At 42.4% G+C, this 22,821-nt stretch overlaps 1 protein-coding gene across 3 annotated transcripts in view; it reads right to left on the bottom strand.

Annotated features, from left to right (window-relative positions):
* IFNLR1 (interferon lambda receptor 1) overlaps positions 1-22,821 on the bottom strand; it is a 62,091-nt gene that overhangs the window by 1,296 nt on the left and 37,974 nt on the right. For all 3 annotated transcript variants that reach the window (XM_068268999.1, XM_068269000.1, XM_068269001.1), the window contains 3 exons: positions 19,414-19,565; positions 6,223-6,367; positions 2,845-2,969 (listed from right to left, as the gene is read on the bottom strand). In XM_068268999.1, coding sequence (XP_068125100.1) covers positions 2,845-2,969; positions 6,223-6,367; positions 19,414-19,565 — 422 coding nt within the window. The remainder of the gene's footprint in view (positions 1-2,844; positions 2,970-6,222; positions 6,368-19,413; positions 19,566-22,821) is intronic.

The raw sequence follows: 22,821 nt of genomic DNA, 5'->3' as shown, positions 1-22,821 counted from the left end.
TGGTGATGTCACACACTCCCAACTGTCGCAACGCATGCCAGGTGATGTAGCTCTTCGATGAGAGCACAGCTCCTGGCCGGGAGATGTACTCTCACAGAAGGTGCACATCTCCCAGTATGCATTGTGGTGGTCAAGGATGTATGACACTTCTGAGGGCTTCAATCTGTGGCACCTCTAGGTCTCCCTGGAAGAAGATGGATGCCACCAAGAGTGAGCAGCACGCCAAAGGCAAGTAATGCATGCCAACCTCCTTATGCACACTTCATTTATGAACCTCCCTTAGGGGGAGGTTCTTTTGTATATTTTGTAAATGAGTTGCTCAGTTTAAAGTGTACCCAAGGTTACATGGCACATAATGAGATAGACGTCTATTTACTGTGCCTAGCATTCAAAGCACTAGGCTGTGTTCTTTTTCTTCTTTTGCTGCCTAAAACAGTTAAACTTTCAAGTATGCAAGTAACAGTTTCTCTCCAGGCGGGCCCTGTTCGGACTATAGCACAACTCTCACTTATAAGGAATTAGAGCCATACAACTCTTGCCTGGCAGAGAACAACTTCTGAGAGCAGGGGATAGATTCAAGTAAATAGTTCATATATTTTAGCTTCTGGGACACTGAAAGACTGTCATATGAGACAACATTAAACTTTGTTAGCTTTTAAAAAGTAGACAATACTCTAATAGTCAAAAAATTGCAATTGTTTATCTCCTCAGGTTCATTTAGAATATCACTTTTGAAAGATAGATCTTGTATGACAAGATAGACAAGGTAGATATTGTATACAATATAATACAATACAATACAATACAATAACATTTGTAAAGCGCTTTATAATGCTAAGTACACACCATACAATTTTCTGGCAGATTTCCCTGCCAGATCGATTTTTTCCAACATGTCTGATCTGAATTTCGATCGATTTTCTGATTGATTTTCTTTCACTTCTATGGAAATTGATTGGAAAATTGATCAGAAAAATCGATCAAAATTCAGGCATGAAAATCAGGCATGTTGGAAAAAATTGATCTGGCAGGTAAATCTGCCAGAAAATTGTATGGTGTGTACCTAGCATTAAAGGGGTAACCAGACAAGTTGCAGTGGGCAATATAGAAATGTTTTAAGAAACCTTTGCTTGACAAACAAAGCCCTGAACACAGGCAAGATTAATGTAGGCTGAGGGGATAATCCGGTGTGTTTACAGTGGCCCTCTGTACAGCCTTGTCCCAGGCAGGGATGTTGCCTGAGGGATCAGGTCCCAATCCTTATTGGGTGACATCAATCAAGAGTCTGTACAGGCTTTAAAGGAAATTATTATTGAAACAAAAATTGGCCAGTTACTTACCTGGGGCTTCTTTAAGCCCCCTAAAGTTTTCCTGGCCTCTCCAAATCATCCTGCACTCCTCGATTACCCCAGTGTCCGCCTCATGCACGGCCCTGTGCCGTGCACTTCCTTCAATGCACTAGAGGACACTGCGTCGGTGGCCGGGAGACTTGCAAGTTGACCAGCTTACTGAGGCAGACAGCTGAGGAACAGTGGAGCGTGGAATGATGGCAAGGGAGCAGTAGGAGTTCAGGGGGCTGAAAGAAGCCACAGGTAAGTAACTGGCCAAAAGTGTCCCTTTAAGGCTTATACTTCAGAACTACTATATGCTAAGCAAACTGATACTTTACGCACAATTCACCAACGATCCCACGCAGCTAAATCATAATATCAGTAACATACCTCACTGTTTAACACATTGTTAAATTGTCAGACATGTAGGGGTCGATTCCAAATCTTTTAGTAAGCTGAAGTACCCTGCACACATTTTACCAGCAAGTACCACAGCTTACTGCACAGTTTATTGAACAGATTAACAAGATTTACCTCACATCTGAGTCGGTGCATCTTGTCCAAGAACTGCTTACCACTAGCTATAGGAGCTGAATTGGTGAATTGAATAAGCGCCATGGAGAGAAGAGGAGTGTATTTGCGTAAGTTACTTACTATGAAATGGAGATAATATTACACACATATACTGTGTTATGATGAGCAATATATATATATGAACATCTTTATTCCTCACGTCCACCTTTTGCATTCCAGCATGGTTGTGTTGTGCTGTAACATCATTATTCTGGCTGTGGCTAGCAGCCATACCAGACATCCCCTCTTGACAAAGTGGCGTGACTCATGTGATGCTGGTGGAGAAGTCTTCCCTGATCTCCTCCCCCTCCAGTTCACGGCCTCTGTGGACCCTAGGCTCTTGCAGTTATACTTACTGGGTGATGTATGATCCCTTTCCATACACTATTGCTGGTAGCTGTCCCAGCATCATAGATACCGCTATTTGCACTTGTTGCCACTCATTTATTTATTTATATATGTTAGTAAGAATTATTATTATGGACACTGTGTGAATTTCTTTTTTTGCATTTTTGATACTTAGCGCTAGCACTTTATCACAATATCTACCTCACACTGTGATTATACTTGAACCCGTGTTCTTCACCCTGATGCTTTCATCATTGAATGCACAGGAGGATATTACATCAGGGACTTCTGTCCTGGCATCTATTACTAATCATAAATAGTGCAATTAAAGATTGTGGCTATACCATGTTTTGAACTGATTATTGAATCATGCTATTGTGACGGTGAATGAGGAATTGTGGGTGTTTTATTTACATTTACATTTTTCTGACAAGCAGAGGGGTGTTAAATTTTGGGGTGACTAAGTTTCCCTTGCTTTTGTGAATCAGAGAGTGGGAGAGAGGAGTTTATGAAGATGGATAGGGAACAACAGCATGTAAAAAAAAGTCAAATGTGAGGCCAAATTTAATTACAGTAATAATTCCCCACTTACCAATGTTTTAGGAATTTTAGCAATGTGGGTTGTTTTGTATCGGATGAAGAAAATGACACACAGGACAATTAAGATGGTAGAAATCACTGAAGCAACTGTCACGAATTTGATAGCAGAGGTTTCAACTAGAAAAAAGAAACATGCAATGTTATAAAAACATTTATTTTATTTATTCTCATGCACTTTAAAGCCCCAATCCAGGCTAACATGTTTCCCTAGAACAATGTAGACACTCAGTTGGATAACTTGATTTGTTTAGTTTAGAAACTCCTTGATAGTTAATATAAAATACTTGGTCAGTATCCTGGACACTGTCCATCGTGTGCACTACTGACTGACTGTGCTATAGGCTTTAGCTTTCTCAGAGTTTCAGACTCAGATCGTGTCTCCTCCTTTCCAGTCTAAACAGCTGATGAAGCAATCCAAGCAGCCACAGAGCCTGAAAACTGACTTCTGTACGCTCAATCCTGATCAGGGGATCAAAAGCTCAAGGTTAGGCAGTGGCACCACCCCCTGACCCCATAGGACAGTTTGCTTTGTAAATTAAAGAACCACCCCCCCCCCCCCCCCCCGCCATTCTCGTGAAAATCAGTCCTCGAATGGACAGGAGAGAGGGATTCGTATGTCGCCATCTTCTGTTCCAGGAAAGGAAAATTACTATCAGGTAATTAATCAATTTTCCTGTTTCCTGGACAGTGATGGCGACATACCTCTGGGACATAAAATATCACACAGAGGGAGGGAATGCAAAACAAAACAATTTATTTTTACAACTGCAGACAAAACAGCCAACAGATAATATGGAGTCAGAAGTTAGAGAAACATGAAGGCTGCCATTCAACACATTTATAAAATGCAATTTTTGTGGCAGTCATGCCTTAAGAATGCAGTCACTCAGAACACCAGTGATTTAGAAAATATCAGAGGCAGAGGATCAGCATAACATCCAAACAAGTAGAATTTTTGAACCTAAGTACACATTTCCCTGGATGTACGATTTCTTTAATGCAGGGGTGTCAAATCAGTCCTTCAAGGGCCGAGGTCCTCACACATTTTTGATACAGCTCAAATTAATTGATGGGTCTGAATCAGGAAAGGTGTGGTCCATCAGGTAGAACAAATTCCTCTCCTTCTCAGTCCATCCTAAACACTGGTATGGATCTGGCCCTCCAGGCCTGGAGTTCGACACCTGTGCTTTAATGCTACAAAGAACAATAATTTTTTAAATCAGGAATTACAGTCTGACAAAAAAAAAAAATCTTATCTCCAAACTTCTTATTGTTCATGTAATTAACCTGCTTGCTTTTATACCAAAGGAATCCCAGAGCCCACAGTACAGCAAGAAAGTCACATGGTAAGGTCATGCCCAGTGCTGAGCTGTATGTATAGTAAGGAAAACCGAACATGCTGCTTACAATCAGTGTAGCTGTCACAAAATCAAACAGAACTGCGTCTTTTCTTTTTCTCTGTTTACTCAGCCTTAGGTCCCATTTCCATTTTTGCATAATATGCAGCATTTCCCCGCATCCGAGTCGCAGGGGGAAATGCTGCTTATTCTGTCAATAGAATGCTGTCCGAATTGCATGCTTGCATGGAGGGCAGCTTCACAGCTGCATGGCTGCCGCGATTTTGAAATGGATGTGGCGCCCAACTGGAAACAGGGCCTAATCCTCTGCACTTCTTAAGGGGAGGATGGCCGAAGGATCAGGGCACAAGTGACTTCATGTGGTGGCCAGGGTGAGTAGAGAGTACAATGCTCTTTGCCAATGCTCGCTTGAATGGATCTGCTGGGCTTATCGCTGGCCAAGGCATCAGGGCAATTGTATACATGTCTCGGCAGAGGCAGTTATCAGCTGCGTCAGCCAAGTTTCATCTAGCGTATGTACACAGCTTTAGATGGAAGAACAAATTCCTCAAAGGGAGAGCTTAGTGTGCAGGTCCTTTCAGCTCAGTTACTTGATAAGACCCCAGGGAGAAAGTGAAACTAAGTCTTATTAACAGTTTTAGGCTTTTTTTTTTAATGGGAGTCTTTTCTGAGTAGTTCACATTAGTGTGGGAAATCTATTTGAACAGAATATTTCATACTTTATTATTTTACTTTGCAAAATCTTCAAAAAAGTTAAAATATATTTTCTTATGTAAAGGTTAATGTGAAATACAACCAGGGAATGATCTCTTATTGTTTTAGCTAAAAACCTAATGCATGTACAGGTGCTGCTTAGTGTCGCTGGCTTCCCCTGTAGCAATACACCCGGGGTGATCACTGTCCCCTGAATTCTTTTATTGCTACTGGAATGTTTCTGCATCATAGTGCCTCTTTTACACATCTCCTCTTTCACCTTTCCATTCAGCAATAGATGCTGCTCAGCTGGGAGCTAAATGGCATGTCTGTACAGCGTTCACTACCAAACTGCAGTTATAAAAAATAAATCAGTGTGTAGAGGTTTTACACAAAACTGATTTTGCAGCAAAAGAAAAAAAAACCTTCACAAAAACTGGTTTCCAGAAGCGTTGGCATAATATACTAAAGGATAAAGCATGTCAGTAGGACTCTACCAATGTGAAGGCAACAGTTCTTGCTTTAAGTGCTTTGCAGTTATGATCCTGCACCCCTATATTGGAACACACCCAGAATTTGCTGTGTATTGTGTGATATTAATTCTTCACACCATGACGTGTTCAAGAAATTTTTTTTGTCCATAACAAAAACTGAAATTATGCTGGAAACCCTGGCACCATTGTGTGTGAGGTCTATTATTACAAGCTTTATTAGTACTATTTCCCTGATCTACATATAGCATTATTTTATGCTGTGCAAACTTTTTTCTTACTATTGCAGTTGTTTAAGTTATTATCTCCTTTATCATTTTTCATATTACATGAAAAGGGACTGCCACATAATGCATTATTCATTGACACTTAATGGGCTTGATTCACAAAAGCGCAATAACTGCTATCACGGCAGTTATCACACGATCTGCCGCGCTTGAAGGTTTGCACGCGTAAAGGATTACGTTCGCGTGTAAACAAAGGTTTGCACGCGATCATGCGCACGTTTCATGTGCGTGATCGCGCGCAAACCTTTATTTATCACACAGCGTAATCCTTTATGCGCGCAAACCTTCACGCGCGGCAGATCGTGTGATAACTGCCGTGATAGCAGTTATTGCGCTTTTGTGAATCCAGCCCCATGTGTCATTGTCTGTTTTGTTCTTACATATCGCCTTTCATTTGTAGTTATACAAAAGCAGATGTCGGGGATGAGGAGCTCATGCAAGCCAATTTGGGGACATTTCATAAAGAACACCGACTAATAAAATACAATGCAAAGTACTGTACATTACATAAGCCATGATGAGTATACAGCACGTTAGTTACCTTTATGAGTAAAATTAAGGCAAACTTGATTTGAAGGCCCACTGGTTTTATTGCTAAGGTTAAGCTTCGTTTTTACAGCCATGCAGTATTCCCCTTCATATCTTAATGTTTTAATGGTAGTTGAAGGCTCCTCAATTTCTATTTCCTGGCATGGATAAATCAATTAAAAAATACAGGCATAAGCTTGACACATACTAGAATCACATAAATATAATATTGCAACAGTAGTATTCTAATAATAATAATTATAATAATAATAATAATAATAATAAATGATATATTAGCAATTTAGAAATGAGGGCTGTACTGACATGCTGCTGGGCTTTTGGTCGTGCAGCATGTTCACCTCTATAATGAGGGTGAGTAGGGAGGATGTGTGTGGCTAAACACAGAAAAATCAAGCATGCATAATAAAGCAATCATTGTTGCCAATACTACCAACTTATGGGTATATGTGGGGAAATTAGGGTCACCAATGCAAGGATCCACGTAAATTTGCAAAGAAAAAGAAATTCCCTTCATATTAGCAAAAAAATAATAATAATAATCAGAATAAACATGAAGCAAAAGGCAGCAACACTGTACAGTATACCAACTTTATTGAAGCTAACAAACATATTAAAAACAAGGCCACTAAAATCCCGACATACAGGGAGTGCAGAATTATTAGGCAAGTTGTATTTTTGAGGAATAATTTTATTATTGAACAACAAGCTGAATATTTTTGAAAGTAGCTTTTAGTTTGTTTTTAGTTTTAGCTATTTTAGGGGGATATCTGTGTGTGCAGGTGACTATTACTGTGCATAATTATTAGGCAACTTAGCAAAAAAACAAATATATACCCATTTCAATTATTTATTTTTACCAGTGAAACCAATATAACATCTCAACATTCACAAATATACATTTCTGACATTCAAAAACAAAACAAAAACAAATCAGTGACCAATATAGCCACCTTTCTTTGCAAGGACACTCAAAAGCCTGCCATCCATGGATTCTGTCAGTGTTTTGATCTGTTCACCATCAACATTGCGTGCAGCAGCAACCACAACCTCCCAGACACTGTTCAGAGAGGTGTACTGTTTTCCCTCCTTGTAAATCTCACATTTTATGATGGACTCTCAATGGGGTTCAGATCAGGTGAACAAGGAGGCTATGTCATTAGTTTTTCTTCTTTTATACCCTTTCTTGCCAGCCACGATGTGGAGTACTTGGACGCGTGTGATGGAGCATTGTCCTGCATGAAAATCATGTTTTTCTTGAAGGATGCAGACTTCTTCCTGTACCACTGCTTGAAGAAGGTGTCTTCCAGAAACTGGCAGTAGGACTGGGAGTTGAGCATGACTCCATCCTCAACCCAAAAAGGCCCCACAAGCTCATCTTTGATGATACCAGCCCAAACCAGTACTCCACCTCCACCTTGCTGGCGTCTGAGTCGGACTGGAGCTCTCTGCCCTTTACCAATCTAGCCACGGGCCCATCCATCTGGCCCATCAAGACTCACTCTCATTTCATCAGTCGATAAAACCTTAGAAAAATCTTGAGATATTTCTTGGCCCAGTCTTGACGTTTCAGCTTGTGTGTCTTGTTCAGTGGTGGTCGTCTTTCAGCCTTTCTTACCTTGGCCATGTCTCTGAGTATTGCACACCTTGTGCTTTTGGGCACTCCAGTGATGTTGCAGCTCTGAAATATGGCCAAACTGGTGGCCAGTGGCATCTTGGCAGCTGCACGCTTGATTTTTCTCAGTTCATGGGCAGTTATTTTGTGCCTTGGTTTTTCCACACGCTTCTTGCGACCCTGTTGACTATTTTGAATGAAACGCTTGATTGTACGATGATCACGCTTCAGAAGCTTTGCAATTTTAAGAGTGCTGCATCCCTTTGCAAGATATCTCACTATTTTTGACTTTGCTGAGCCTGTCAAGTCCTTCTTTTGACCTATTTTGCCAAAGGAAAGGAAGTTGCCTAATAATTATGCACACCTGATATAGGGTGTTGATGTCATTAGACCACACCCCTTCTCATTACAGAGATGCACATCACCTAATATGCTTAATTGGTAGTAGGCTTTCGAGCCTATACAGCTTGGAGTAAGACAACATGCATAAAGAGGATGATGTGGTCAAAATACTCATTTGTCTAATAATTCTGCACTCCCTGTAATAATACTGACAAAAGTTCAGCATAAAAGATAATTATACATGGATTGGCATAATATAATGTGGCATATATCAACTCACGAACTAGCGCCCAATAACCTCTTCATCTGTTGAGGTCTTGAAAAACATCAGTATCACATCAAATATTGTCAAATAAATATATATATATATATATATATATATATATATATATATATATATATATATATATATATATATATATATATATATATATATATATATATATATATATATATATGTGATACAAGACCAAGAATAGATCACAAGAGCAGGGCATATGAAATCTATCTGTAGAACAATGTAATGCCACAAAACCTGCTGAACAAACCCTGTAAAGTGTAAACAATGACTGAGTACAAAAGTGAAAATTCACATGTTAGAGGGCATAAAGTGCAGTGTAGCAGCATGATTTTTATAGGAATAAAAATTAGAGACCACAAGCCTGAATAGAGAAATTGAAAGTGTGTAGTGCAAAGAAATGCATAGGTGGAATAGGAACAAAAAAGCCCAGTGTCTAATCAGAAAAAAAAGAACCACAAAAAAGTGAATGAACAAGAACCAGTGTAAAGGAATAGACCATATAGAAGATATAGATCCACAATGAAATAAGGTTGATATGTAGGGAGGCTGCAGGAAAATAAAGCCTGTAAGCTGAGCTTTTCTAAATAGATAGTAATAGGTGGCTCATGGATGGCCACACTGGCGCTCCTGCGCCCGTCCAACTAGTTACGCCAAGGCTGCATCAGGAATCCTGATGCCATTCCATTTATTATGTCATTCTATTTATAATTATCTTTTATGCTGAACATTGTCAGTATTATTATGTGGAGTTTGGTGGCCTGGGATGGTCCGGCCTTGTTTTTAACATGTTTGTTGGCTTCAATAAAGTTGGTATACTGTACAGCAGGGGTCTCAAACTCAATTTACCTGGGGGCCGGGGGGGCGTGACTTCCGCCGAGGAAGAGACGGACGCACTGTGAACTAGCTCCCGCTTGATGGCAGCTACAGCAACCCACAGCGACTTCACCCCAGCCGGAGACAACATGCCAAATGTCGAGGAGATGCCGCTTGACACAGACCTCTCCAAAAAGAGGAAGCAAGCACCGCCGGCGCCCCGCAAACTGACGGACTTTTTCAGGTCCAAACGAGCAGACCAGGCCCAAGATGGCGCGCTAGTAGGAGACGCCTCTCCATCACAGGCGGCCTCCTCGCGCGGCAGGGAGATCGAGTCTCAAACTCCCCAAGAAGACATACCTACACAGGACAGTGACACATCACCCTCGGGCAGCCCAGCGAAGTCACGACCAAGGAGGAACTCAGGCTCTATGGTAAGCGGCCAGACATGCGGGGCAACACAAGCTGACAGCATATCTCTCTCTATAGAGTGCTTCCCTGCCACAGACACATACGCTACCCAGTCTTTCATTAAGGACATTCTCCTGTCCTTTCGCTCCTCATTACTGTCAGAGATCTCATCATTTAATGCTGGCCTGCACACTGAAATAGCTACACTGGGCAACAGAGTCAATGATGTGGAGGAGAAAGTTAGTGAGGTGGTCAAGGAGTTTAATGTCATGGTAGATTCTGCCTCTGCCTCTACAGAGGATATCAGGTGGCTAAAAGCAGCCGACTTAGAAGACAGAAATCGCCGGAATAACTTGAAATTTAGAGGCATTACAGAAAAAATACAGGAACATGATCTGAAACATTACCTGCAGAATCTTACCAAAGCCCTGCTCCCAGACACTACAGAAATTGAGCTGACCATAGATAGGGCACACCGCCTTCCTAAACCACCTCACTTGGCCGACGCTGTACCTAGAGATGTGATTGCACGCTTCATGTTCTATCACGTTAAGGAAGGAATTGTGCAATCAGCAAGAAAGGAAGGATCTCTACCAGAGCAATACAAACACATTCAGATCTACGCAGACCTCTCAGCTAATACGCTGAGACTCAGGAAGGACCTGCAGCCCTTTACCAAAGCACTGCAGCAACTCCAGATCCCATACAACTGGGGCTTCCCGACGAAGCTGAGATTCACATATAAGAATAAAAAATATGCGATTATGGACACAGAGGCTGGCATGACTTTATTCAAACAGCTACACATACAAGTCCAGCAGTATCCCCCAACATACAAGCAAGCTGCCAGATCCACCAAAGTTACTCCCGACTGGAATAAGCTATCACATCGCTGAGTCACAATATGTCCTGGCACACGGGGGTGTGCAACATGGCTCTGCCTTCAAGCTTCACAAGGAGCGCTTCATCTGGTCTTTCTGACCTTCACTCTGCCCCACCTTTTGATAGTGGACGACGAACAGTGTCTCACTACCGCTGTTTTGAAATTACCCAAAGATGAGGAGTTTACTCTCCTGTTATGTTAAGCTTCCTTTTATTATGTTCTATATGTTTATTGCCTCACCTCTCTTTTTGCATAAATATGCTGTTATGTGGTTATATGTACAAAGCTTATTATATTTGGAATGGGAGCCAGGCCAGGGTATACAGTTAATAAGATGCAGATCTACCACTAACCTAATATGCCATTAAAAGTTACTTCATTAAATGTTCGAGGGCTGAACACGCCATACAGGCGACATCTCCTATGGAACGAAGCAGTTACACAGAAAACACAAATTCTCTTTGTGCAGGAGACCCACTTGATGGGGAAAGACACACACCTTTCTTCTAATGTCCATTTCCCGGTGATTTACCATAATACTTTTACAAAAAAAAAAAAGAGGAGTTATGATGGCCTTTCATCGAGACTTAAAAGTCTCCCCTAATAATGTTATCATCGACCCTAACGGCAGATATATCATATTCATAGGCCAAATCAATGACGAACCCATTACGCTGCTCTCACTCTATGCCCCCAATTCCGGCCAAAAAGCATTCTTACAGAAATTGTGTGCCAAAGTTAAAACCGCTCAACATGGTCGCCTGCTCATAGGAGGTGACTTTAACGCCTGTCCAGCTAAAATAGATCACTCACGCAAATCACCCACCCAAATCATTGATAAAGTAATAAATTGGAATGATCTCTATGATCCGTGGCGAGCACTCCATAATACTGAGCGAGATTATACTTATTTCTCTAGTGTTCACAAAACGCATTCGAGAATTGACCTCTTTCTCACTGACAAACTACTGCTACAATCAGTAACAGAGGCATCGATTGGCACTAAACTATGGTCCGACCATGCCCCCATACACATTGAATTAAATGACAATTTGCAGGCAAAGAAGCCCAACCAATGGAGACTCAACACCTCCCTTCTCCTTAATCCCAACTTTTTAGACAGTCTGTCCAAAGAGAGCCAAGAGTTTATGGACATGAACAGGAATCCATTACTAAAGCCCTCCACTATCTGGGCAGCCTTTAAAGCCTTTGCTAGAGGTATCTTAATCAGACAAGGCGCGATTCAAAAGAGAGAGAGACTCTCTAAATTGGATAATATACTAGCCCTGATACGAAGCCAGGAGAAACTCCATAAACAGAACCCGACATACCAGTTGGAAAGACAACTTTTCCAGTTAAGACATGAACTACAGTTGGTATTACAATCAAAATATGACCTGATGATCCAAAAAGCTAAATTAAACTCCTATCACCAAGGCAACAAGGCAGGTGCCCATCTGGCTAAATATGTAAAGCAGAAACAAATCAAAGCCAAAATCCACGCCTTAAAAAATCCAAAAACAAAACAAATAGTCTATAACCCCAAACAGATAGCAGATCTCTTCTGTGACTATTACTCGGACCTATATAATTTAAAAAATGATCTTAATACTCCCCAACCTACAGACGAGTCCATTGCCTCCTTTCTAGACTCTATACACCTACCAGCACTGAACCCTTCCCAACTGACCCAACTCAACCAACCTTTCTCTTTAGAGGAGATAACCAAGGCAATCAGATCATTGAAACGAAACAAAACACCAGGTCCTGATGGTTTCAGTAGCGAGTTTTTCCTGGCTTTAAATCAGACTATCTCCCCCCTATTAGTGGACCTCTTTCATGAATTCGCCCACTCAGGCCAGATTCCAGCAGAATACCTAGAGGCCACAATCATAGTGATACACAAGCAAGGCAAGGACCCTACTAATGCGTCTAATTACAGGCCTATTTCTCTGCTGAATTCCGACACAAAATTATACGCTAAGTTAATTGCTAACAGGCTCATGGAACTCACCCCCATTCTCTTAGCACAGGACCAGGTTGGGTTCACCAGAGGCCGCCAGGCATCAGATGCAACTAGGCGTATGCTAAATATCCTGAGACACATTGAGCTCTGTCGGACGCCTTCTTTGCTACTAACCTTGGATGCGGAGAAGGCGTTCGACAGAGTTCACTGGCGATTCCTCAAAGCTACTTTAGATAAATTTGGTCTCTCAGGCACAATCCTGACAGCCATAATGGCATTGTACACCGCTCCATCCGCCCGAGTCAATGCAGCCGGTTTCATTTCAAAACCCTTCTCCATAACAAATGGAACTCGGCAGGGCTGCCCGCTATCTCCGATTCTATTTGTCTTGCTAATGGAGACAATAGCGCAAAAAATTAGAACCAACCCGGACATCACAGGCATAGAAGTTGGAGGACATAAACATGTAATTAGTATGTTTGCAGATGATGTAGCATTAATTATTTCCAACCCTTCTACATCACTTCCTGCTCTTCTACAAGATCTACAGAGTTTCTCTGGAGCATCGTTATACAAACTGAACCAGACTAAATCCTTTGTTTTAGGCCTCAATATCCCCCCCTTACTAAAAGACGCCCTGGCAAGAACATACCCGTTCCCTTGGGCGGAGGGAGAGGTGACCTATCTGGGTATACAACTAACAGGATGCTCAACCAACCTCTTCAAACTAAATTATATCCCCCTACTTGATGCCATAAAGAAAGAATGCACAAATTTAGCTAACTTCTGGCTATCTTGGTCGGGACGCATTGCAGTCTTCAAGCAATTTCTCCTGCCCAAGATACTCTATGTATTCCGTACGGTACACGTGTCAATTTCCAAATCCTGGTTTTCTGATATAAAGAAATGTATAAATGCATTTGTATGGAAGGGGAAGAGAATACGTACCACAAACCAAGTAATGACATTAGCCAAAATAAAGGGAGGTATGGGTCTCCCGAATCTAGATTTGTATTACCATGCTACACTTCTAGAAACCATTCGGCAGTGGTGGGCTCCAACAGCAACCAAGCCCTGGGTGGCCTTTGAAACCCATGTCCTGGGAACCGACCTCAGGCCTCTACTGACAAGCATTCTATTAGGGGCCAAACTGCCAGTGTCACCATACCCCTCTATACAGGCTTCACTTAAATCCTGGGAATACTTTGTGAAGCACCCTCCCCCTTCGGGAGATACAATCCCCATTATTACCCCAATCTCAGTTCTCGAACATTTCACACAGAACTTGGACCTTGCGGTGTGGAGGAGGGCAGGGATAGCCCATCTTCACAATCTTTTCAATCATGGCCAACTAAAAACCTTCCTAGAACTCACAAAGCAATTTCCACTACCACAATCTCAATTATTCACATATCACAGAATCTTCCACCTATGTAGATCAACAAATTTAAAAAACCCAACTCGCGTAGCCACCATGCTTAACTATAAAGGACAGTTCAAAAGTGGCACGGCCATCTGGTATAAGGCATTAAACACAAATACATCTGCTCCTCTTAAGAGGTACGCCGACGTATGGTCGACTGACCTCCAGTGCATCATAACTATCGAACAGCTACAAACAGCAAACAAAACAACGCTGACAGCTTCAAAGTGCAATACGCATTGGGAAACTCTAAAGAAGATTCTGTACAGGTGGCATATAACCCCTAGACAGTTAGCCTCATTCTCACCCAACGCCTCCCACTTGTGCTGGAAATGCAACATGGAGATAGGCACCCTACTACATATGCTGTGGGAATGCCCTATAGTTGCAAGGATCTGGGCCAAGGTAGAATGGCTCATTGGAAGAACTCTAAAGCGCAGGTTTAAACTCACGCCTAAACTAGCCTTATTATTAGTGGGGATCAATGACTTACCAATCGAGAGCAGATACCTTATTTGCCATCTGCTATTCAGTACCCAGCATCTAATTCTCTCTAATTGGAAATCCCCTGAGGAGTTCTCCTTCCCCCAGCTCCTAAACAACACGAAACTTAATCTAGCCATGGAGTTTAAAATTAGAGCCAGACTAGGCTTAAATAAATAGAACTACGCTATCCCAACCGTTTAGACATCCACTGCTGTCCTCCCAGCCGCAAACTCCCATATCTGAAACTAAACTGACCCAAACCTGAGTTAATCCCTGTCAACACTGCCATATCTCAACAGCCACTAAGCATATGAAAATATTTATTCCACATCACGAGAGGTGAAAGTTAGGCCGGGCTAGACCCCGACCTGGTTGTTCAAAGTTATTCTTGTTTTGATATGTTAATTAGCTTTTCTTTAGCTTTTAGGCATTAATGGCTATACATTGAAGATCATAAAGACTATACTAAACTTATACTACATGTACATCCCATGACTAAGGTCTGGACAGAGGTGCTGTCAAGCTTATAACACTGGTGTAGGCCGTGACCACCTGTTAACACCAGTATTGGAGATTAAGAGATATTATCTTTGGATACCTTTAGGGTCGTGAAAACTCCTCAGATAATTGTATACTGAAGTGTACCCTTTGTCAAAAAATTTATTGATTGCGTGTTTTCAATGCCATACCAGCACTGTTCTTCTCTGTATTTTTGAAAATGCTTAATAAAAAGATTAATGACGGAAAAAAATTTACCTGGGGGCCGCAGGAGGCAAAGTCAGGATGAGGCTGGGCCGCATAAGGAATTTCACATTCGCGGCACATCGCCGCCTCTGCCCGCCCCTTTCACTCTTCCTTCACAGAGAGGGGCAGGGAGAGGTGTCAATCCGTGCGGCGATTGACGTCAGGAGGGGCAGAGCTGAAGCTGAAAGCTCTGCGCCTTCCAGGAAATGGCAGAGGATTGCCCCCCGGGCGATTTGGGGGCTCTGCAGCCCTCGTTTAATGGCGGGGATGCGGCGGATTACTTGAGAGCACTGAAGCGAACTATAAGGAAGCTTTTTCCAGCGAGGGCCACAAAATATTGTATCGAGGGCCGCAATTGGCCCGCGGGCCGCGAGTTTGAGACCCCTGCTGTACAGTGTTGCTGCCTTTTGCTTTATGTTTTTTATTATTATTATTATTATTATTATTATTATTGCTAACATGAGGGGAATTTACAGTGGGTTGCAAAAGTATTCGACCCCCTTGAATTTTCCACATTTTGTCACATTACTGCCACAAACATGCATCAATTTTATTGGAATTCCACGTGAAAGACCAATACGAAGTGGTGTACACAGGAGAAGTGGAACGAAAACCGTACATGATTCCAAACATTTTTTACAAATCATTAACTGCAAAGTGGGGTGTGCGTAATTATTCGGCCCCCTGAGTCAATACTTTGTAGAACCACATTTTGCTGCAATTACAGCTGCCAGTCTTTTAGGGTATGTCTCTACCAGCTTTGCACATCTAGAGATTAAAATCCTTGCCCATTCTTCTTTGCAAAACAGCTCCAGCTCAGTCAGATTAGATGGACAGCGTTTGTGAACAGCAGTTTTCAGATCTTGCCACAGATTCTCGATTGGATTAAGATCTGGACTTTGACTGGGCCATTCTAACACATAGATATGTTTTGTTTTAAACCATTCCATTGTTGCCCTGGCTTTATGTTTAGGGTCATTGTCCTGCTGGAAGGTGAACCTCCGCCCCAGTCTCAAGTCTTTTGCAGTCTCCAAGAGGTTTTCTTCCAAGTTTGCCCTGTATTTGGCTCCATCCATCTTCCCATCAACTTTGACCAGCTTCCCTGTCCCTGCTGAAGAGATGCATCCCCTGAACATGATGCTGCCACCACCATATTTGACAGTGGGGATGGTGTGTTCAGAGTGATGTGCAGTGTTAGTTTTCTGCCACACATAGCGTTCTGCATTTTGGCCAAAAAGTTCAATTTTGGTCTCATCTGACCAGAGCACCTTCTTCCACATGGTTGCTGTGTCCCCCTGGTTGCTGTGTCATACTTCTTATGACACAGCAACCACATGCTTTCTGTTAACAATGCCTTTCTTCTTGACACTCTTCCATAAAGGCCAACTTTGTACAGTGCCTGACTAATAGTTGTCCTATGGACAGAGTCTCCCACCTGAGCTGTAGATCTCTGCAGCTCGTCCAGAGTCACCATCAGCCTCTTGACTGCATTTCTGATCAGCGCCTTCCTTGTTCGGCCTGTGAGTTTAGGTGGGTGGTCTTGTCTTGGTAGGTTTACTGTTGTGCCATACTCCTTCCATTTCTGAATGATCGCTTAAACAGTGCTCCGTGGGATGTTCAAGGCTTTGGAAATCTTTTTGTAGCCTAAGCCTACTTTAAATTTCTCAATAACTTGATCCCTGACCTGTCTTGTGTGTTCTTTGGACTTCACGGTGTTGTTGCTCCCAATATTCTCTTAGACAACCTCTGAGGCCCTCACAGAGCAGCTGTATTTGTACTGACATTAGATTACACACAGGTGCACTCTATTTAGTCATCAGCACTCATCAGGCAATGTCTACAGGTAACTGATTGCACTCAGATCAAAGGGGGCCGAATAATTATGCACACACCACTTTGCAGTTATTTATTTGTAAAAAAATTTTGGAATCATGTATGATTTTCGTTCCACTTCTCATGTGTACACCACTTTGTGTTGATCTTTCATGTGGAATTCCAAAAAAATTGAATCATGATTGTGGCAGTAATATGACAAAATGTGGAAAACTTCAAGGGGGCCTGAATACTTTTGCAACCCACTGTATTTTTCTTTGTAAATTTATGGGAGGATGTGTGTGAGGCAGCTTGTTATGGAAACATCCCTTTAACTTCCTTAAAAACCAAAGACATTGGGTAGAGCTAGATTGTTACAGAGGAGTCAGACAACATTGGGGAATGACTCAAGTGAACCCATGCCACGGCAAACTATATCCTGACTATACACACTTTCGCTCTCCAGCTGAGATGATTGTTTAGCCCGAAGAAGATGTAAAATGTAGAATGTAGAAAAGGATAAGGGGCACCTACCTCTACAAGAACTTTATTAAGTTCTGCCAAGTAAGGCAGTCCATAATTATCACAAATAGTGAAGGTTGGGGTACCCAGGCAAGTGTGTGGGTAAAGCAGCAGCATCATCCTTCTGACAGCCAATTCGTGCTGATGTTTGCTTGTTCACAGCCATTGACCTTCACATCTGCTGTAAACAAGCTCAGAACAGCTGTCTGCTAGAAAACACTGCTACCAAAGCAACCCAATTGCCTGGGCATCCCAACCTGTGCCATCTTTACGGACTGATATTTATGGACTGCATTACGTAATAGAGTGAAGTTCTTCTAAAGATGTTGTTGCTCCTCATCCTTTTCTGCATTGCATAGACTGCTGATCCAGCAGTGAAGCACATCCTCCTTTATCCATCCAGGTTATTGACACACTGCAATTGGTTGAGATAACCCACATAACTCTGACACTAGTCTGCTGAATACCTTAGGTGCTAGGCCATCCTCTCTTTACTGCAACTATGAAGTAAAATGTGTAATAGCCCCGCTTTACAAAGAAACATGTTTGCATGAACAACAGAGAGAAGGAAGGAAGTCCAGGGGCAGTGACTGACTCAGTGGTGCCACCAGCAGCGTCTGTTCCATAAGGAATTTCAGTATAGCAGATAGAGGTGTAACTACAAACCATATGCCCTTTTTCTTGTTGGGGAAGGGGGAGGAGGGATTGTAGGGTTAAATCGTAAACTTCTCCAGACAGTCCTCATTCCCTATTTAACAGAGTCATAAAAATAGCCCCTGCTCTTTTCCTCCCTCTAGCACTCCTCTGCCATTTCACCCCTCAATTTGCAAAGTAGAGTATATCTGCTCCAATACCAGTGCACAGCTGTAGTGAAAAGGTGAGTGGACGAACTTGGAGCTGACTGGTCTGCTGACATACTCTGCATATGGAGAGGGGTTGTCTAGGGGAGAAGTCACGTGTTGAGAATGGATAGGAAAGTAATACTGTCCACATTTGCTATTGTGGGTGAGTGCTCTTTTAGCCACACCTGCTATCGTGTGAATCTGAGAATCCCCGAAAACCTGTCAGATCTGTCACATTTCCGTTACCTACTATGACAGCAACTTAAGAAAAAAATAATTTATCATTTATTTACTCTGGGAAAAATATACTTATGTGGTAATTCGATTTTTACATTTTTTGCAATACTGGTCCTTCAAGTAAAAAACTCTCACACTACTTGGAAGTAGTAAGAATACATGAGATTGTAAATGTCAGAACGTATGACATACTCCAGTTTCAAAGCTCTGTAGGATCTGACAGGCATGCATCTCTTCACTGGGTATATGCACAAGAACAGAAATACATGGGCCCATGTTCACATAAGCTCAGAAAACGTCATGTTAATACAGGGCTTTTAGCAATTTACATAGTAATTTATGCAAATTGTTGAGCTCTTGTGAATATAGCCCATGGTGCCATACAGTAGATCAAAGTTTCCAAATGGACAGGAACCAGGCGGAAAAAGTGTTTATTATCATATACAAACATTTTCCTTTATTATTTCAAAGATGTGTCTTTATGCAAAGGCCACAATTACTGAGGCCCACATCCAAGATAAAACCCAGAGCATGCTGAAAAGCATCTTTTGTATGAATGAAACCTTTGGGTTTTTGGAAGGTAAATAGCATTTAAGTGTTTCTTTTCAGAAAAAACAGGCCAATTAGTTGAAGTGAACTGCATTTTCATGGAAATAGATTCAGATGTAGAAATTGCAATTTTTACAAATTATTTTATTGCAATTTTTACAAATTATTTTATACATTTCTAGTTACCCTTTGTGAAAAAGATAATATTATAGTATCAAAATTATTGTTCTTAAAACATACCTCATAAGCGTTCTTGTTATTTTTTATTTCTAACACATGCTTTATATTGTTACGTACGCCCTGTGGCATGCAGCTTGGCTTTTCTTGGGTGATATTAATGGTCATAGTGCCATCTCCTTGTATTATGTACAGAACAGGAGGGGCTGGATCCACTAAAAGAAAGCAAACATTTTAGTTACAGTAACATGCCAACATTTGCCATAGTTTTGTCTTTACTTTCAATGCAGTGCCAAAGAAAGAAACACACAAATAGGTGGTTGTAACAGAGACGCCGAAATGGGGAGAAACTCACTCCAAAATGTTGGTACTCAATGCAGAATAGTTCAAGGATCTTTTTAAATGACCAGTGACCTCAGAAAGGATATGTACTATATTTTCTCAGAATTGTTAGTCAAGTCAGCTTATTAGCTTGTTTTCTTTTGGTGGTTAAAAAAATAAAGATCCATTAGCTTTTCTTCTGCATTGAGTGCCAACATTTTGAAGGTCTCCCAAATGATCCTGAATAACACTGGAGACACAAACAGAGCCAGTATGGTGTAGCATATCAGAAATCTGTGGGTTACATATTTAACAGGGTGAGTCTCACAAAGGTGGGTTGCAAATTGCGCAGCAAAGCAGTCAAATCTACTTTGGTTACCTTTGTCCTAATGGCTTACTGGAATAATGTTGGTCGCACATCCCAAAAATATCTTAGAAGACTACGGAGCAAAGCAATACAATGCACTGGTAGTCATGGAAAAAGAACCCCAAAGACTTCTATTAATATAAAGCAAAATTAAACTTTCATGATATGTACTGTGTGCTTTACATATGACACTTTTGGGGAATTGTTAAAGTGTACAATGGGTCCCCGCACTTCCGTCAGTCGGCTCCAGTCTGACATAAGAGAAGTGCGCTGTTTGCATATGTCTCCAGCAGCCGCTGGAAAGATACGTAGAGGGTGCACTTCTCCTGCGTAGCTGGCCGCGACTGCCGTCGGTGACGGGACCAGATTCCCGAAGCTGCAGACAGCAGAGGACGGCGGCGCAGGAGCTATCAGAGCGTATGGGGCTAGAGGAAGCCCCAGGTATGTAAAAAATCTTTTTAATTTTCCAGCTCTGCATCAGCTCTGAGTCCCTTTAACCCCCCTGGGGGTTTAATTCCCGCAGCTGCGGGAGGTTTTTTTTCACCTTTTCACCTAGCGCTAGCTACATGCTTCCCCCCCTCCCTGCGGCATCCCCCCGTATGCTCCGATCGCCGCTTGCCCATAAGGAAATCCCGTTCTGAACGTGATTTCCTTGAGGGCCTTTCCCCATCGCCATGGTGATGAACGGAGTGACGTCATCGACATCGTGACGTCACAGGGAGTCCCGATCCACCCCATAGCGCAGCCTGGCGGCGAGTGGCCAGGCTGCGCAAGGGGTAGCGGCGCATTGGCGGTGGGCGGCGGCGATCAGACTAAACACGCAGCTAGCAAAGTGCTAGCTGCGTGTTTGAAAAAAAAAATTATGTAAATCGGCCCAGCAGGGCCTGAGCGGCACCCTCCGGCGGCTTACCCCGTGTCACAAACGGGGTTACCGCTAAGGAGGTTAAGGAGTATTATGAAGCCTTTTACCCATTCACTGGAGAACCCGGAAAGGGCAAGGCAGTGTCTAAAGAACACTGTGCCCATCAGCAATGAGGAAGATGGATTTACCATCACCCCTACCTCCACAGACAAGCATAGCAGGCTGATAAACAGAGCTGTAGCTGGGTGGAGCTGCATGCCCACCATAACTATTCCTGATGGTTAACAATCCCTGTGCATGGCTGTGGGATTGGTACATTTATTGAACCACATTACTTTTTTCATTTTTTATTGTAAAGAAAAAGAATAACAAGCAATGACAAATATGGGAAGATATAAAGATGAGCACTTTATCCTTACATAGTAAGTTAATTTACTGCTTAATTCAAGCATAAAAAACCTCTGCCAGCAGCTGAAAGCTGTCTCAAGTCACTGTTTATAACATACTAGTAGACCCAAGCCCGTTTAAAAAGGTCTTTTTTTTTTTTAACGCCGCCGCCAGTCACTCAGGATGCGCGCGCACCCGCCGCGCGCACGCAACTGCCCGCCCACATCCCCCGCCCTGATCCCTCCAGCTCTACGTTACTGAGCACATGCGCAGTAACAACAAGTTACCAGGGACACAGGGACGCTGCAAACCGCTGGACACAGCGACACTTAGCTTTTATTAGGTAGAATATGCGGAAAGTAGCTCAAAAATAATTTGTGAATTAATGGACAAGATTAAAGGACAAATATCGCAAATGGAGAGCAATAGGAGTGAATGTCAACATAGACTTTCCTTGCTTTTGCGGCCCCTTGTGGTAGGAAAGGACAATGCAACGCAGGTTTCAGCTGCATGTGTAAAAGGGACCTCAATGTAAAACTTTGCTTATATGTGTTTATCATGAAACAAGTGCGCACCTAAAATATTTTGGTGTAAAATAGGCTTGAACACATTATCAACTTTTTTGTAAATCAACCCTTTGTTTTTCTTCTAGGCTTGGTTTACACTGGAAACTGATACATTTAACCAATCAGTTGTTCTGCACTCTCGCTTTCAGTTGCTGCGCATTTCCATCTGCTTTTCCATGTAGTGGGTCCACAACGGACACACAAATGCTGTAGGCAGCGCCTTGTGAAAAGGCTTTCAGTTGTAATGCATAGATGTAAACTGACCCATAGGGAACCATGGAGCATTCCTTTTCATGCGTTGCCCATCAGTTATCAGTTACGTTACAGCTGACATTATCTGATTCAGTGTAAACTAGCACGTAGACATCATTCTCACTGACCCTAAGGGCTCATTTCCACTTACAAGTGATGCGAGTGCGGCTACCTAGCCGTATCACATCACTTCCGCTGGCCTCCACGTAACTTCCTCATCTCCCGATGCAGAAGTGTATGGAGGGGATGGTGGGTGCCTGCGTGTGGATGCGGCCATGCGAGAATCTGCAACATGCTGCAGATTCTCGGATCACTATACACCACTCCGCACGCAATGGAAACCGTTCCATTGTCGTGCATTGGCATTAGGACACCCGCGGTGGGATGCGGCTATGTAGCCACATCGCAACGCTTCTAGTGGAAATGGGCCCTTATGTAGACATAAGAAGTAGTTGTAATGCAGCATAGCAGAGAATAAGGGTACTTTCACACTTACTGCGTTCCATCACATCGCACAAAAGTGATGCATCCCATTGCAGAAGCAATGATAGTCCTATGCAGCTATCACATTGATCGTGGCATACCAGGTAAGGATGATGCAAGATTATCTGTGTGTTATGCATGTTTCACTCGGCAGTGAGGCGTACTTTCATTGTAAAGTGTGCCTTATTGTATGGTTATAGCAGTAACGTGGTGCATCTTTTCGGGACCGTTAC

This window comes from Hyperolius riggenbachi, chromosome 2, assembly GCF_040937935.1.
Source record: "Hyperolius riggenbachi isolate aHypRig1 chromosome 2, aHypRig1.pri, whole genome shotgun sequence".
Classification (NCBI taxonomy): Eukaryota; Metazoa; Chordata; class Amphibia; order Anura; family Hyperoliidae; genus Hyperolius; species Hyperolius riggenbachi.
This window is presented reverse-complemented; position numbering and strand designations above follow the sequence as displayed.